This window comes from Oreochromis aureus, linkage group 14 (genome assembly GCF_013358895.1).
Source record: "Oreochromis aureus strain Israel breed Guangdong linkage group 14, ZZ_aureus, whole genome shotgun sequence".
NCBI classification, from domain to species: Eukaryota; Metazoa; Chordata; class Actinopteri; order Cichliformes; family Cichlidae; genus Oreochromis; species Oreochromis aureus.
Genome location: NC_052955.1, coordinates 2,168,093 through 2,184,943, shown reverse-complemented (window position 1 = coordinate 2,184,943; position 16,851 = coordinate 2,168,093). Strand labels below are relative to the sequence as shown.

The window sequence follows — 16,851 nt, the reverse complement described above, 5'->3', positions numbered from 1 at the left end:
TCTGTGTTGTGTGTCTGTGTGTGTGTGTGTGTGTGTGTGACTGTGTGTGTGTTGTGTGTGTGTGTGTGTGACTGTGTGTGTGTGTGTGTGTGTGTGTGTGTGTCTGTGTTGTGTGTGTGTGTGTGTGTGTGTGTGTGTGACTGTGTGTGTGTGTGTGTGTGTGTCTGTGTGTGTGTGTGTCTGTGTGTGTGTGTGTGTGTGTGTGTGTGTGTGTGTGACTGTGTGTGTGTCTGTGTCTGTGTGTGTGTGTGTGTGTGTGTGTGTGTGTGTCTGTGTGTGTATGTGTGTGTGTCTGTGTTGTGTGTCTGTGTGTGTGTGTGTGTGTGTGTGTGTGTGTGTGTGTGTGTGTGTGTCTGTGTGTGTGTGTGTGTGTGTGTGTGTGTGTGTGTGTGTGTGTGTGTGTGTGTGTGTGTGTGTGTGTGTGTGTGTGTGTGTGTGTGTGTGTGTGTGTGTGTGTGTGTGTGTGTGTGTGTGTGTGTGTGTGTGTGTGTGTGTGTGTGTGTGTGTGTGTGTGTGTGTGTGTGTGTGTGTGTGTGTGTGTGTGACTGTGTGTGTGTGTGTGTGTGTGTGTGTGTGTCTGTGTGTGTGTGTGTGTGACTGTGTTGTGTGTGTGAGCATGCAGATAAGCATTGATCATAAACGGAGACAGACGTGATAAAGCGATGACAGCAGCAGTGACGGGAGTTGGAGCTTCAGGTTAAGCTCATGATCCTCGTTAGTATCATTTGAAGAATTCCTCCTTCCCATCAGCATATAACCTCCAGCAGCATTTCCAAAATCATCACATCAGAACTGTTTGCAGTGAGTATCTCACACCAGAGAAACAAAGGGAGGGGGAGCCGGGACCAGGCAGGGGTCATGACTTCATCTGGAAGTCAAACATCTCCCCCCCGTCTGCCGTTACCAAATCCTCCCACAGATTCCAGCTCAGTGCCGTGTTTCGTCAGTGAGTCAAAGAGCGATTGTGTGCACGCAAAATCAAAAGAGAAACCAAACGCTCCATCAGCCGGGCATGACAGAGAGGAGAGCCTGTGAAAGGTTATGGCATGGCTGCCCAACCTGCTCAGGTGTGCTGCATCCTTACTCACCGGGTCAGCTCCACCCACCGATTACTTGGAAGAGATGGAGAGATAAGGTGAACGCTTAGAGCAAGGCCAGATCTGTCGCTGTCACCTGTCGCGAAATCAATCAAAATGCAGAGCAGTGAAACAAACCACGGAGGCCCCAGAAAAGTGCAATCAAACGGTGAGTTTATTACACACAGGAGAAGCGATATCAGCATATATCTCCCCACAAAAATACACTGGACGCTGATTTTATAGCATTTGGTGATCACGCCCCCACGTACGTCAATTACAGATTAAAAATACATTGTTTACAGTCAGTGGTACATCTTGTACATCTTTAATGGCTATAAACAGACATAAAACTTCTCTTTTCTATAACACCTTCCATACAAGGCAATACATTTCAAGCTTCGGGGTCTCTAAGGGCTAATTATAGACCCTCGTCATCAGTCACCAAGTAGACTAAAATGGAACAGGTTACCAAAGAAGCAGAATACATTTGGGCCTTCGCTCAGGCCTGTTACTAGATTTATGTGTATTGTAAGCATGCATGCAGTCAACCTGCTATGTTCTCATCTTCCCTCAGCATGTATCACCTGGACAGTCGCACCAGTGAAGCTTAAGACCCTTTTGGATGGAACATCAACTCCAAATAAGCACAAATATGCAATGTGTATAGATTGACCTTTTCTATTTACAGGCTTAGTTATGATCAATGTGATGACAAACATCTTCAATACAATATGAACCCTGTAAAAAAATATTACTAATAGAATAATGCTGTAAAATATGTTATTAATGCAATTATAATAATGCAAGTTATATGGCAGCAATAAAAGAATTTCTGAATCTCCACACACCGCACAGCTGATGATGGAAAATCTACCTTTAATAATCAGAGTTATCTTAAAGTGAGCCTTTTCTCTCCTGCACTGCTACAACCGATCTTAGGCTGCCTCCACCTGCACCCACCGAGTCCTGCAGCTCTGCTCAGTCTGGGAGAATCCCTGCAGAAAGATTTCTTCATGATTGTTATTCCAAAAACATGTCCTGACAGTTTGCCCTCCAGAGCAGAGACAAACCAGCCTGAGGCAGTTTGAATATTTCCCTCTGTGCTGTGCAGAGATCCGACTGATAGGGTTACAGTCAGGCTCTGCCATCTGTGACTGGAAGACGTGATCTATTTAAAACTCTTTTCTCTCTTCTTTGGAAAAGAGAAAAAAATCAGCATGTTTTAATCTGAAACCAGGCATTCATTGTGGCAGCAAGGTGGAGGTGATGGTGGGAACAGGTTAGTATACCCATAAGCACTTTCAGTAACCTGGTCTACCCCCTGATCTGTTTGATGGTATCAAGCCTATCACTATTCAATTCAGTTTTATTTATACAGCACCAAATCACAACAACAGTTTCATTAATGTCCTTATTTTGTAAGGTAAAGACCCTGTACTAATACAAATACAGAGAACACCAACAATCATATGACCCCCTATGTTGAAGCACAGTACGTATCACTCCGCGAGGCTCCTGCCTACTATAGCCATGATGCTCCAACAATCCATCAAGCGGTGCGGCTTCGTAGCTCAGCAAAGTCGTACTAAAACATTTTTGACAGTTTTTTGAGCGCCATGTGCCACATAAAATCGGTCCGAGGTCAGTGAGCACAACCAGAATTCATACATAAGGCGCGCTGTCGATTTTTCAGAAAATTAAAGGATTGATTTTAAGTGTGCCTTATTTTCCGAAAAACACGGTAATAACGATGGCCCGCTAGCATGCTCTGCCAAAAATTGTGCTTTGTTGTGTATCTGACAAATGAAAGCTAAACCAGTTCCACACCACTGAAGTTGCAGCATTTTTACAAACCAGTTCTGGTTCATCTGTTTCACTCAACGATCCGCTTTCACTCTTCTCATTCTCCGCCGCGCTTTTTCCGCCATGTGCATATGGAAACAAAGGCACTGCGCATGCACGTTTTACCCATATTCTATCGCGATATTTCATTTTCTTATCATTGCCCAACATTATACCAGTATTACCGTGAACGGTATGATATGGCCCAGCCCTACTCCATAATTAACCTGAGGGTATGAAGAGGACTCTCCATTTACATGAACTATTAGATAGATATGATACAAACCATCATTTCGGTTGGGTCTGTTCCCACAAACCCCGCTAGTTCTAGAGACTTATTCATCATGAAAGAAAACAAGACAGTCGATCGATTGATTACTTGCGCAAGGGAGGCCTCGTTGGTATCTTAGCTCATCACGAATGACCCCGACGATGGCCTCCTCCTGCTGCCTTTTATTGAGAGACAGTTCACACAGCAAACTTCTGTATGTAAGTAAGAGTGTGTGTGTGTGTGTGTGTGTGTGTGTGTGTGTGTGTGTGTGTGTGTGTGTGTGTGTGTGTGTGTGTGTGTGTGTGTGCGCGCGCTTTGGGGGTGCGTTTGTGTGACCTCCTGATGACCAAAAGGGTCATAAAAGCAGGAAGCTTACAACACAACAGATCTTTCAGATAGGATGTATCTACAATAAAACCTCCCCCAACACAAAGTGGTTAGAGGTGTTCAGGATCAAAGGAATGGCTTTGATCTTACTGCTTGAACTAAGACTGTACAAATTTAAGAAACACAATGGCAACATTCAACAATTAGACCTAACAATTTCCTCTCCAGCTTACGGGTTATCTGCTTTAGGCTACGTGTTTGAGAATTATACCACGGAGTCAGGTACTTCGGATTTGAGGCCTTAGTTTTCACAGGAGCTACAGTATCCAGAGTCGTACGTAGTGAGGAGGTAAAATTATTAACAAGATGATCGACCTCTGTTGGAGTAGCGTTCAGATAGCTGCTCTGCTCTGTGTTGGTACAGGGCATTGAAGATGATAACAGTGGGTGGATTATATTCTTAAACTTAGTTACAGCACTTTCAGAAAGACATCTACTGTGATAAAGCCTACTCTCCACTGCTGTGTAATCAATTATTGTAAATGTAAATGTTATCAGGAAATGATCAGACAGCAGAGGGTTTTCAGGAAACACTGTTAAATGTTCAGTTTCTATGCCATATGTTAAAACAAGATCTAGAGTGTGATTAAAGTGGTGGGTGGGTTCTTTTACATTTTGAGAGAAGCCAATTGAGTCTAATAACAGATTAAATGCCATGTTGAGGCTGTCATTTTTAGCATCTACATGGATGTTAAAATCACCCACAATAATTATTTTATCTGAGCTGAGCACTAAATCAGATAAAAAGTCTGAGAAATCAGAGAGAAACTCTGTGTAAGGCCCAGGTGGACGATAGATGATAACAAGTAAGACTGGTTTCTGAGTTTTACAGCTGGGGTGGACGAGGCTAAGCATCAGGCTTTCAAATGAATTAAAAGTCTGTCTTGGTCTTTCGTTGATTAATAGGCTGGTGTGGGAGATTCCTGCCAATCACTTTAGTTTGGTCCAAATTCTGTGCCAAAGTGAGACTAAACTGGTCCTGAAAACAGTACCAACAAAAACCCCCAAATACCCCCCCCCCAAAAAAACAACAACCAAAAAAACAGAACCCTGGAGTCAGCCTGGGAATACAAACAGAGGGCTGGTGTGGCCAAAACAGGCTCCAAAACAAGATGTGAAACCAGGCCCCGACCATCCCAAAGTTCCACAGCAGTCTGAAGGAATCTGAAAACAGGATAAAGCAGGTAATCCAAAACAGCTGTGAAATCTGAACCCTGAATCAGTGTGTAATTAGATACAGAGAGAAAACACTGAGTCTGGTAAGCTGGTGCAAAAGCGGATGTAAAATCTGGACTCGCACCAGCCTTCAACACTTCCTAATAGAATTTAAAACCAGAACACTGATCTACACTCAGTGCGGTTTCACCGTCCTGCATAGTGTCTGTTTGCACAGGTCGTATGTTTCACAGAGAGGAGGATTATGGGTCTTCAGCCATCAAGTTCATTGCCAAAACTGACCCCTGTCTTCTCCTGGGCTAAAGGGCCAATGGCAGCATAGCACCACCATCAGTCTGGAATCTGCAGCAGGTTCTCCAGGACGCTTCAAGACCGGAAACCAAACCCATGACGCAGCTCGCTGTGTGTTTACAGCGTTCACTCTGCTGCTAAAAACCAGAAACCTTCAACAAGCAGCGACATGTCGCTCTTCCTCTGACACATGTGCTGGACCCAGAACCGGCTTTGAATAACTGACAGGCACTCCCAGCTCACACTAAACACTCGCGTAAATCGAATAAAAACAGAATTATGTTTGCTGATTGAAAATAAGAAAACATGAACACAAACTGTGAGTCACGGGACATTTACGAGTCGACTCTGATCTGTGTTACACACAAAGCCTGACTCAAAGCCGTAAAGCTTGCTGGTTAACCTTTAGCTGCTTTTACCTGCTGGTTCTGGTTTGTGTGTCTGACTTAGTGTATTTCCAGCAGTTGCTGTTTTCTGATGAACAGTGTCGCACGCAACAGATCCACTCAGAGCAGAGCTCTTTCCAATAAAGATCTCTGGAAAAATGAAAACTTCCTGGTAAAAATAGGTGTGTGTTTTTGACTTGCAAATGAGGAACGGTGCTGCATGCAGGACGTCAGCACAGCAGCAACCACCAGCTTCCTCCACCGCCCTCCCTCTCTCTGTGTGGCCTGGCCTTCCTCATATAAACTGTGCAGAAGGAAGTCATAAAGGGTTTCTCACAGATTCACCGTGAAGACGCGCAGACAGGACAGTGCTGCAGGTAAGTCTGCTGTTTCTACCCCACCTCACCTGTATGCTTACATGTCACATGTCTGGCCTTTAAATGCTGTGATTAGCATATTCACACAGAAACACTGACACCGCCGCTGTTGGTATTAGTGTGTCTGCTCACAGATCTGAAAGTGTGAAAGTAGTGAATAAAGGAAAATGTTTTCTGGTTTTGGGATGAGAATGTAGAGATGGGAGCTTCTCCTCCTGCGGTTTCACTGCTCGCAGCGCGCACAGGCTTGTGTATCTTTGGCTCACAGGTGGCATCTTTCATGTGGTTCAGTGGTTCCCGGCCTATCGACCCAGCGCTGCAGGCTGCACAGAGGTGCAAACATCCAAAGAACGTCTGCTTTCCTCTGCTGTCCATCATTACTGAGAACCATGGATGGGAGCGATTTAGCTGTGAGGTTCCAGTGATAGTTAACTGTTATTGGCTGCGTTTGTGTGCCGGCAGCACAGAGTCAGTGGTTAGTGCTGTCGCCTCACAGTAAGAATGTGTTCCTGTGTAGGTGGTCTCTCTGTGGCTGTGAGGGTCCCATCAGGGCTCTCTGGCGCCCCCCTCCCCGGTCCGGAGACAGGTGTGCTGGAGTAAGTGGGTGCGAGGCAGAGGAAGCGCTGCGTGGATGTGATTTGTACCCAACATGCTGTTTGCACTCAGAAACGGCACTGAAAGTTGCTAATGCGGCGGACTGCACCGCAGCTCTTCGATGATGAGGCCAGTTGATGTGACTTTGTGGCAGACTTAAGTGCAACAACATGAACCGCTGGGACGTCTTGTAGTTGGTTATTTTCGTGGTCAAACATTTGTCCCTCAGGTTTTTCCTCCTTGTTGTTATTCCCTCACGTCCATGCCAACGGTCTGATCTCCCTCTGGGAATGTGCTGACATCCTTATACTGATGCTGTGATGAATACTTCTAATACATCTCTCGTGAGGTGCAGACGGATTCACGCAGGTACGGCGTAGATTCCTGCAGAAGCACAAATCCTCATTGTTGATCACACAGAGACACCACAGTGATGTTTGAGCACAGGTTTAGTTTTCAGTCACATGTCAGTGAGTCTTCTGGGAGATATTACTGGTGGTGACGCAGTGTTGTGATGAGGCTTCCTCAAAGAAAATAGACCCTCTCTAAGTGTGGAACTTAAAAAAAAAATGTTTTCTTTGCCAATAAAAAAATTCTCATGAAGTTTCGATTATCGGTGGCTGCTGTTTCTCTTTAACTGGGTCGCACTGTGGCAACTAAGCCGCTGTGACCACAAGCTGCAGCTTCGCAGTGCTGATGTAACAGAGCAGACGAGAGCGCTGAGCTGATTGGTCAGGAGAAAAACACCAGAGCTGGAAATATCTGCAGTCACAATCACAAACAGATCGAGGTTTCATTTGCTTTAAATCCACTGTTCAAATGAAAACGTCAGCGTGGAGGGACAAACAGGGCGAGTCCTGCATGTTTGCCAACAGCTGCGTGCCTCGTCACATGACCACACATACCTGAACTGGAAACACCTGTAAGGAAAACAACAGCAGCCCTACCCCATCGCGTCTGCTGTTTCAACCTCAGTTTAAAAGTCCTGCAGGGACACTTGTGCGATTAGAAACAGGAAATGGCGTCGACCTGTTGCACAAACACGACACCCTCGGTCCAAACTGAGCGTATCGACCCTCAGGGCCGCGCACAGGAACGAAACCCCTCGTTTAACAGAACAGTGAAGCCAGAACGATAAACAGGCCGACAGCACGAAGCCGACATCTACAACGCCATCCGTGAGTGAGGTCAACGCTTCGGTCAGAGCGCAGACTAAATGTAAACTTATCGAGTTACGTGCACTCGATGAACATGTTGAACGTGGAACATCCTCAAAAAACCCACTGTGGAAGAAAGAGTGTGGACAGCGAGCGACGAAAATGAAGAAACTGATAAATACTTTGAGAGCAGCGTGCAGTCGTGTCAGAGGTCAGACTAGCTTATTTCACTGTTGCCGCTGTATTCAGCGCATTTGCTGCCAAATGCAGTGATCTGATTGGTCAGATCTGTTTGTTCGTCTCTGAAAAATCAAGTTTGGTTTCACGTTCTTCCTGCAAAATTATGCGGTTGGCGTGAACGTCACATCAACAACAACTGAGCGTGAAATATATTTTTAATGCGTGAAACAGTGGCACAGATTTCGAGTGTGTGAAGGTCTGCAGAGTTTCAAAGGTGATGTGGGCCTGCTGCTCTCAGTCACACGGGAGTGAAACCAAACCTCAGCATCAGCTCAAAAACAAAAGCTCAGGGAGGGAGGGAGACCTCTGTGGAGAAATTATAGAATAAAACAACAATAATAATAATAATAATAGTAATAATAATAATGCCCGGCTGCCTGTTGCCGTGGTGTTTGCTCTGCAGTGCAGCCTTCACAGGTTCACATCAGACTTGTGTGTCGTGGTCCTGAGTGTTCTGACTCAGTGTTTATGGTTTGCGGTTAATTTATTTTCTCTTTTATTCTTTTTCATGGTTTTGGTTCTGCTTGTGTTAGAGTCTTAGTTCCTAGGATTTAGGTTTCTGTTGCTCTGCCTTCCCCGTGTCCCTCGTAGAGTCACTCTGCCTCCTCAGTCAGTCGTGTCTCAGGGCTCGTCTGTCTTTGATAGCCTCGTGTCTCATCTCAGTGTATCTAGTTTTGCTTCCCCTTGCCTCATTATGTGTGATTAGTCCCAGCTGTGTTTCCCTCCTGTTTCCTGTTCCCTCCTCACTACCTTGTGTATTGAAGCTCTGTGTTCTCCTTTGTCGTGTCGTACGTCTCTTCAGTGCTGTGTGTTTCCTCCATGGTCCTCATTTCCTGAGGCCTTGGTTTACTAGCTTCTAGTTATTATGGTTTGTTTCTTGTTTCCTGTATTCAAGTCTTTCACAGCACAGTGAAAGCTCCTTTAGTTCCTCCCTCTGTGTCCTGTGAGTCCTGCATTTGGGTCCAATCTCCTGCCTGCCACACAGCAAATGTGACTGTGTGTGGTTTAGGATTCAGAGCTGTGGTGAAGGTGCCAGAAGAAGCAGGCAGAGTGGGACTTCCTCTGGCCCCACGGCGGCCCCCGGGCTTTACCCTGGCATATGTTGGTCCTGGTTCATCGGGCCGGGGCTTTGCAGAGGTAACGACCTGTAAGGACAGATGATGGAACCTATGAAGGAGGAGGCCTTGGTTAAGATGCTGTCAGTGATCGGGGTCAGGCTATGAAGATGAGCCGGCTTCTGTTTAGGTTCACGAAACTTCCCACACCCCCGCCCGTCATCGTGTGAATGCAGTGATCTTTCTGCTTTACATCAGTGATGCTCTGCTGCAGTAACAACAACATCATTAAAAAAGTGGAACAGATGAAACAAACACTGTGCAATAAAAACACCGACGGGTGCTGATCTGAGGTCAGATAAGCTCACGATAGTAAGTAGGTTAACACAGGCTAGCAGGATCCTTCCTGCGTCTCTGACCTGTGAAGATGTCACACAGGGTCAATGAAAAGATAAGAGCAATCGGTTCTGTGAGATCACATATCGTCGTATCGATGAGGAGATCAGACCGACAGGAGTCCTCCTCCTCTGGGAGGAAAGTCTGAGCCGCTGTGATCGTCAGGAGGAGACGCGCTGCTCTGTGAGAGGCAAAGATGATTTAATAATCATCATTACTCCACATGTTTCTGACTCTAACAGAGACGAGTGTCAGTAATGCAGCTGCTGCTGTAACCTGTCCTGTTGCTGCACAGCTACGAGGCCATGTTTGCAGTGACAGACCCACCTGTCGGGTAAATCTGTGTCACTGTACAGGTGTGTGTAAACCCCACACACCTTCAGGCGGTGAGGAACACTAAACGTGAATCTGTTGCTCGCAGCTCAGGAAGCTCCTTGTTCATATTCATGTTATGAATCAGGTGTGTCAGGTGTACAACGCAGCCGCCAACACATCTCACAGAAGAGATGACAAATTACACAGAAGGAAACAAATCTGTGGTTCTGGAAACACGTCCACTCTGCGTTTACCACGAGATTTATGACCCACATCAATGATATTTACAAGATTTTCTAAAATGAGTTTTATTCGCTGATGATGTGAATGTTTTGGGCTGTGGTGAGAATCTCCACAGGATTTAAAATAAATGGTTTGATATAAATAAATATGATGCTAAATTTGTCAGTATTTGGTAACAGTAAGGTATAAAAATCAGATTCAGGTCAAACAGAAATGTTACATTAGTCATATTCTAAATAAACTTTCCAAAATCACCTCAGTGACCTTTTAGAGGTGAAAAGCGTGCCGCTGATGTGTGACGCAGGAGTGTAAGGGGGACATTACACTAAAGATGTGCGACGTTCAGACGACCACAGGACGTTTCTCCACATCCACACAGTGCGTGGCGTAGAGTCGCCGCCCCATCATAGCCTCATTCTTCCTAATCACAGGTGCGGTCAGTTCAGATTATCACTATGAAGCACAAAAAATAAGACCTGCTTTTTCTTGGTGTTAAATATCGACATAATTATGTGTAAATGTTAGAAAAAGCGTGTGCGGGCACGTTAATGAAGCTCGTCCTAAATATGGAGTGTGTCTGAGCTCCATGTAAAGGTGATATTGTCCTGTGTGAATATTGTTTAAATGATTAAATATCATTAAAGGAAGTCAGTCTGAGCTTCTCTTTACCTGTTCAGTGTATCTATACTTCGATTTTCTCTTTATCAGTTTTCTGTTTATGGTGTGATTTATATTTACATGTTTGAAACAAAACGCTGAATCTGGTCTGGATGGAGATCTGTATCAGTAAAATCCCAGTTACCGTTGCCTCTGTCTGCTCTTCTATTTTAACAAACAGCTTGAAGAATGAGCTGTTTTTAAATCGTCCGTTTCTTCGGCGTCTGTGATGTTCGCCGCCTTTCACCACAAGTTTTTGTTTTGTTTATTGCTAAAGGCTCCCTCTTATTTAGCATCACATTTGTTTAGGTGCCGTGAGAGCAGCGGCCTCCTGAAAAAGGCATGATTGGTAACCATGTGTTGTACCACTTCCCTTTTCGCCTTCAGCAGTTCCTGTGGTGACCGTCTCTGTTTTAACCGCCGTCTAACCCGGGTTGGTCTTTCCAGACCCGGAAACATGGCAGCTTCGTCCTTCAACCAGTCCAGAAGCAACAGTAACTCCAGCTGTTATGAAGACATCCAGGACACTTCAGCCCACATCTTCTTCATGGTGATCTACACCCTGGTGTTTCTAGTGAGTCGCTGTCCTCTCTGTCTTCATGATGTGGCAGCAAATAACTATTAAACTTTGACTAAATGATGCAAACCTCCTTCCTGTCCCTCCTGTGTCTGCAGGTCGGTTTGTTCCTCAACGGTTTCACCCTGAACGTTTACTTCTTCAGGGGTCAGCGCCACGCGTCCAGCGTCACCATCTTCCTGAAGAACCTGGCAGCGGCCGACTTCCTCATCAGCCTCTGCCTCCCTTTGCGAATTATGAAGTATGCCAACATTAAATCTGAGATCATCCGCAAGGTCTACTGCAACTTCGGCGCCTCCGCCTTCTACCTGAACATGTACGCCAGCATCACGTTCATGGGCTTCATCGCCGCTAACAGGTGGGAACGTAATCAGGACACCTGCACAAAACTGAGGCAAAAATACAAAAGCAGGGAAAAAACAGGCGTTAGAGAGAAGAGAGGACTGTAAATAATCAGGGAACTGATTACAAGATGAGACACAGCAGGGAACAGAGGACAGGTGGAGACAATCACAAAGGACAGAAAGAAAACTAGACCAGAAGAATAAACTTCAACAGCAGACAGACAAATAAGACTGAGGCCTACAGGGAACAGAGAGGGAACTAAAACAGGCGCCAAAACTCAAAAAACCAAAGAATCAAAAACACACCTGAGAAAAATACAGCTGATACAAAAATACGCTGAAGCTGTAGCAAGTTTGTTTCTGCTGCAAACATTTTCAGCGTATTTACAGTGGATGGGATGTGGGTTCTTATCTTGTGGTAGATGATTGTCTTCACTCTGTATCAAATTAAATTTCAAGGAAATCGAACGTGGTTACGTTTGTCTGGCGTTTATTCGGGTCGTGACACCGAGCTGAACGCCACCTGCATACATGATGGACTTTTTTTTTCAAAACCATAAACAGTCCACGATGTGCGTCATGGCGATTAGCGCCATTGCCTGGTAACTAGGTCACAGCAGCATGAGTAGGGTTCAAACGTTAGCTCTCCGGGTACCCTCAAAGACATGCTCCTCAGGTTTACTGGTGATTCTAAACTGGCTGTAGGTGTGAGTGGGTGTTTGTGTCAGCACTGTGATAGGACGTCCTGTGACAGATCATCTCAAAGGTGTAACATCCAAACTTTTTTACTGAATTTTCAACCGTTTAAAATTCCAGAAGGTGAGCAGTGAATGACTTTTTATTAAGTCTGTTATGTGGCTCTACAGTTCATCTGGCTTCTCAGCCAAACAGGAGAAAATTACACGTACAGATGTAGACATGAGCCTGATCCTAGCAGCTGTCAGTGTGACGCTGCGTGTTGTCTCTGCAGCTGCAGAGAGGTATCAGCATGATACCGTCATACTTGTTTAAAAAGCAAAGGATGTGGTGTTGATGCTACTTCTGCCTCAGTGGTCAGAGCTGAAGCAGCAGAATGAAATCGACAGCGCAGTTCATCACTGACTCAGCACATTTGCACATATTACACACACACGCACACATCAAGAGGATCATTTAAGAAGTGAAACACCAACATCAATGCATTTGCATTTAACATTTGTGAACGGTCAACTTTGCTTAAACCGCTGTGGTGCATCTCCACTCGATCTCGGCTGTTACTGCTGGACCTGAAAAAATTAAGACCCAATCTGAGACAGACCAATGGAAAACCCCAAACCCAGGGAGAGCAGGAACAGCCAAATTACCGTATTCTTCGGACCATAAGGCGCATTCAGCGAAACAAAACAGTCAGATAAGTCAAACTTTACTCAACTCATTCTTCTTGCTTCCTCCACTTCCGTATCATTGATTCATTAATGCTGTATTCTCTCACAGCTGCTCTATTCCCATGTTGTTGCAGTATATTAATGACTAACCTCGTATTGTGGATGGATTATCTCAGTTGTTCTCCTGACTGAAGTTTGGTCCGTTTACAGCATCCTGCCATGCGATTGCATTTGTCCCTAACCACTGTGAACCCTCACGTTAACTTTTATCGAGTGGAAAAAAGTTAGCGTTCATCCTCCAGCTTCACTGTGTTTATGCTATGCTAACATAGCTGTGTAGCTAGCGATCACGTAGCACATCATTATATACCAGCTAGCCCAACTTCAGTAACCCTACAAACGTCACTGCTGTTTAGTTTTCTGTCTTCATTTATGTTGGAAGTGATAGCAGAGCTGTACGTTTGAATGTTTCAGAAATCTCTCAGTCAGAACATGCTATATCATGTTTAGGTGGAAGCCAGCGAGCTAACTTCCTGCTAACTTCTAACTCTGTTAAATGTAATAAATCCTGTTTTCATGGATGCCTGGATGTTAAATTTAATAGTTACACCTGGTAAAGCAGCAACACTGATCATTTTATCAAAGATGAAAGAATTTAGACAGTTTGTAACTCTCAGTGATGCTGCAGTGTTCGTTTGACTCTGGGACCTGAAGGTGACGGAGTTTAGGACCCAGATGACTCCGCGAGGCTCCTGACTACGGTAGCTGTAATGCTCCGACAATCCATCAAGCGGTGCGGCTTCGTAGCTTACCAAAGTCGTTCTAAAACATTTTTGACAGATTTTTGAGCGCCATGTACCACATAAAATCAGTTCAAGGTCAGTAAGCACAACTAGAATTCATACATAAGGCGCGCTGTCGATTTTTGAGAAAATTAAAGCATTTTAAGTGCAACTTATAGTGCTGAAAATACGGTAGATCATATATTCACACCCTACCTGACCTGATTATTTCCAGCAGACTTCAGACCCTGTCAGACTCAGTGGACCCATACAGCGCTGTATCCGTGTCACAGTGAGTTTAATAAGAAGCGTCTCCAGTTCGAATCACACAGATCCGGATCTGGCAACAGTGCAGGTCCAAACAACTGTGAACAAAATTTAGGGAACATACTAGAGTCCAGTTATCAGTCTACTTCGAAATGGCAGTCATCAGTCATGTCCCTGTGAATAAAGGGTTTACTGTCGTCAATGAAATGCTCCCTGTCCTCCCTGAAGAGGAAGTCTCTGTGCGTAAAGGTTATCAGTTAAAGCTTTTCTTTGGGCCACAATCGTCCAACAGTCAGTGGCCACAGACATGGTGGAAAGTGCAGGATGGAGAACATGGGTCCACACTGGATGAACATTCTTAATCTTTGGTTTTCAGGAGGTGAAAGGGTTGGTTTGACTCACACACTGATAGCTCTCTCCTCCCTGCAGGTACCTGAAGATCGTCCACCCTTTGGGAAATCACATGCTGCAGACAGTACGAGGTGCTAAGATAATATCCATTGTAACCTGGGTCTTCCTCATCACTGTGACGAGCTCCTACATCCTGGTCTCTCTTATAACAGAAAACTCGGTATTTGAAACACTAACAAAAGTGAGCTGTGATGAGATGCACAGTAAAGAGCTCAGCGTGCTTTACAAAATCATCCACGTCTTCTCGGCCACCATCTTCGTGACCGTCCTCGTCTGCCTGGTTGTCTTCTACTACAAAACCTCTCGCAAGCTTTCAGTGGCGCAGGAGAAGCAGCCTGCATCTACTGGGTCCAAGAAGCTCGCCAGATCGCGCAGAAACATGCTGGTGCTGGTCAGCGTCTTCTGCGTCTGCTTTGTCCCCTACCACCTGGTTCGCCTTCCTTACGCCTACACATCCAAGACCAACAACTGTTCGTGGAGACAGGTGTTCTTCTACGTGAAGGAAATGGCGGTCTTTGTGTCCGTTCTCAATGTTTGTCTGGACCCGCTCATCTACTTCATCTTCTGCAAGGCCTTCCGGGCCAGGTTGAGCCTCAGGAACATGCAAACCACTACAGAGGTGTCAACGGTCGCAGCGAACGGAGAGAGGAGGAGCAGCGATACGCAGAGCTCCATCAAAAGGAAGCTATCGCTCACCCCAATGACAAGGACCAGCGTGCTGTAGCTTTAAGCTAACACACGAACAACTGTGATGAATGTGAGCTTTAAAAACTGCGACTATATGCCAAAGCTGCCTGCTGGGACCAGCCATTTCAGGATGCTGGGTGGTACCACGTCGGGCTTTTCAAAGACCTACACTGAAATGTTTCTGTTTGCTATCAAACAGTCAAAGGCCTAAATATTAAGAAAAGTCATGTCAGTACACTGAAGTATTTTTTTTGTAGATGCAGAATTTCATCACTTAGTAACTATTTATCATCTATCTTCTGTTTTAAGTCTGTGACTGTAAAAAATCCCTGATGGCCGGCTAAACTACAAGCCAACATATCTCAACATATCTCAGAGGTTTTGACATTTTATCACCTCTTCCTGCACTGATGTACCTTTAAAACGTCCGAATCAGCCTCTTTTCAAACTCATTTACAGGAAGCAGTCCGATTTGGTCTCAGGTGAACTGGACCAGTAAAACCACTGCATAAAAACCTATGTGTTTGAAAAAGTGTAAATATGTACATTCTGTTATTGTTCACTTAAACCAGAGCCACAATCTGTATGTAAACGACTCTGTATATAAATAAATGTAATACATTTATCACACTGAAATAGGGCTTTGTTCCTAAGCATCACACAGTACAAGTCCCTCCAAAAAGTCAGTTTCAGGCAGGCGCCAGCTTTCATATAACCAACTGACGCGACCACAGACGCAGGCAGAGGAACAATGACTCACTGCATCGAGAGGGGTTTTTCTACAAACATCTTTGGAAAACCTCGGCCTCTTTATCACGAGGAAAAGGTTTGAATTTTGACTTGCAAATGAACAAATATGGCACTTCAACACACGCACAGGCTTTTTCTGCAACTCTTCTTCCTCCCACGCCCTTCCTCCATGTGTCATCACACCTTTCTGACATAAACCTGGGCCAAAGGACATCACAGACAGGCGAAGGTCACTGCACTCTGTACACCTACTACACCAACAATACTATGCAGATCTCTTATATTTCTCTGCTACAAATACTGTAAATAAGTCCTGTATGCACTTAGATATGAGCTAATGTAAATGAAAGATTAGTATTCTCCTAAAAGGTGTGAATTAAAAAGTCTGTTTACTTAAGTGAAAGTGATCAATACAACAATGAAAAAGAGATTAATTATGAGTTTAAGTGTATTCAAAGTGCACACAGATGCTCTGTTTCACTCTTCTTGCTTGGTGTTCTCTCTCTGCGGTAGAGCATCACTTCCTGTTCCTGTTCCAACACACAGTGATGTTTTTGTGTAGCTTATCTGTGTAGCCAATTTCATTAAAATTTATAGAGAACTTCTTATTTCATAGTGTCACCTTCACGTGCTTCATCCAAAGCACGCTCTCTGTGTACGGAGGAAACTTGTTAGGAGAGACGGCATCCATCCCACTTTGGGAGATGATTATGAGTCTCTCTATCCACAGCGTCTTTACCCGTGGATAGAGAGACTTTCAGCTGTACGGCGCACTGTGATGACCTGCATGATAAGATCAGCGAGCTCTGCAGCTTTATGAAAATATCCCAGCACCATGCTTCTGTTCTGGTTTTCATCTATCATCTGTCTCCTCGTCACACAGCACAGAGCATGTTACACTGCACAAACAGTCCCAGTTTAAACACTGGGAGGAACCAAAATCCACCAACTCCATGAGCACAGAGCGATCCCACACAGATGCTCTCAGGAGGAGCCCAGCCGACCCTAACTGTGCGTTCATGTTTCTTATGCTTTGTGTTTCAGTTTGAAGTCGGGCTTGTTTATAAAACCGATTGCTCATGGGTATGAATGTGAGTGTGAACGGTCGTCCGTCTGTCTGTGGTGACCTGTGGTAGCTGAGATAGGCTCCAGCCCCCCGTGACCCTGATAAGGATAAGTAGAAGAGGATGGATGGAAGCTCTT

At 45.0% G+C, this 16,851-nt stretch overlaps 1 protein-coding gene across 3 annotated transcripts; it reads left to right on the top strand.

Moving 5' to 3' along the window:
* Positions 1–5,622: 5,622 nt before the first annotated feature.
* On the top strand, positions 5,623–16,076 carry LOC116329766 (P2Y purinoceptor 14-like). 3 transcript variants are annotated; one of them, XM_031751846.2, is made up of 4 exons: positions 5,623–5,809; positions 10,914–11,040; positions 11,142–11,401; positions 14,230–16,076. In XM_031751846.2, exons 2-4 carry the CDS (start codon positions 10,924–10,926, stop codon positions 14,933–14,935), a joined length of 1,083 nt encoding a protein of 360 aa, XP_031607706.1. In that variant the 5' UTR covers positions 5,623–5,809; positions 10,914–10,923; the 3' UTR covers positions 14,936–16,076. The 3 variants fall into 3 exon arrangements, with proteins under 3 accessions (XP_031607706.1, XP_031607705.1, XP_031607704.1); XM_031751845.2 differs by having other exon boundaries at positions 10,857–11,040; XM_031751844.2 differs by having other exon boundaries at positions 10,854–11,040.
* Positions 16,077–16,851: the final 775 nt, after the last annotated feature.

Excerpts from the sequence above, each read along its gene's own strand:
- LOC116329766 (XM_031751846.2), top strand. The coding sequence starts at position 10,924 with ATGGCAGCTTCGTCCTTCAACCAGTCCAGAAGCAACAGTAACTCCAGC. Across the intron at positions 11,041-11,141 it reads TCTACACCCTGGTGTTTCTA|GTCGGTTTGTTCCTCAACGG; the intron begins GTGAGTCGCTGT and ends CTGTGTCTGCAG. Across the intron at positions 11,402-14,229 it reads GGCTTCATCGCCGCTAACAG|GTACCTGAAGATCGTCCACC; the intron begins GTGGGAACGTAA and ends TCCTCCCTGCAG.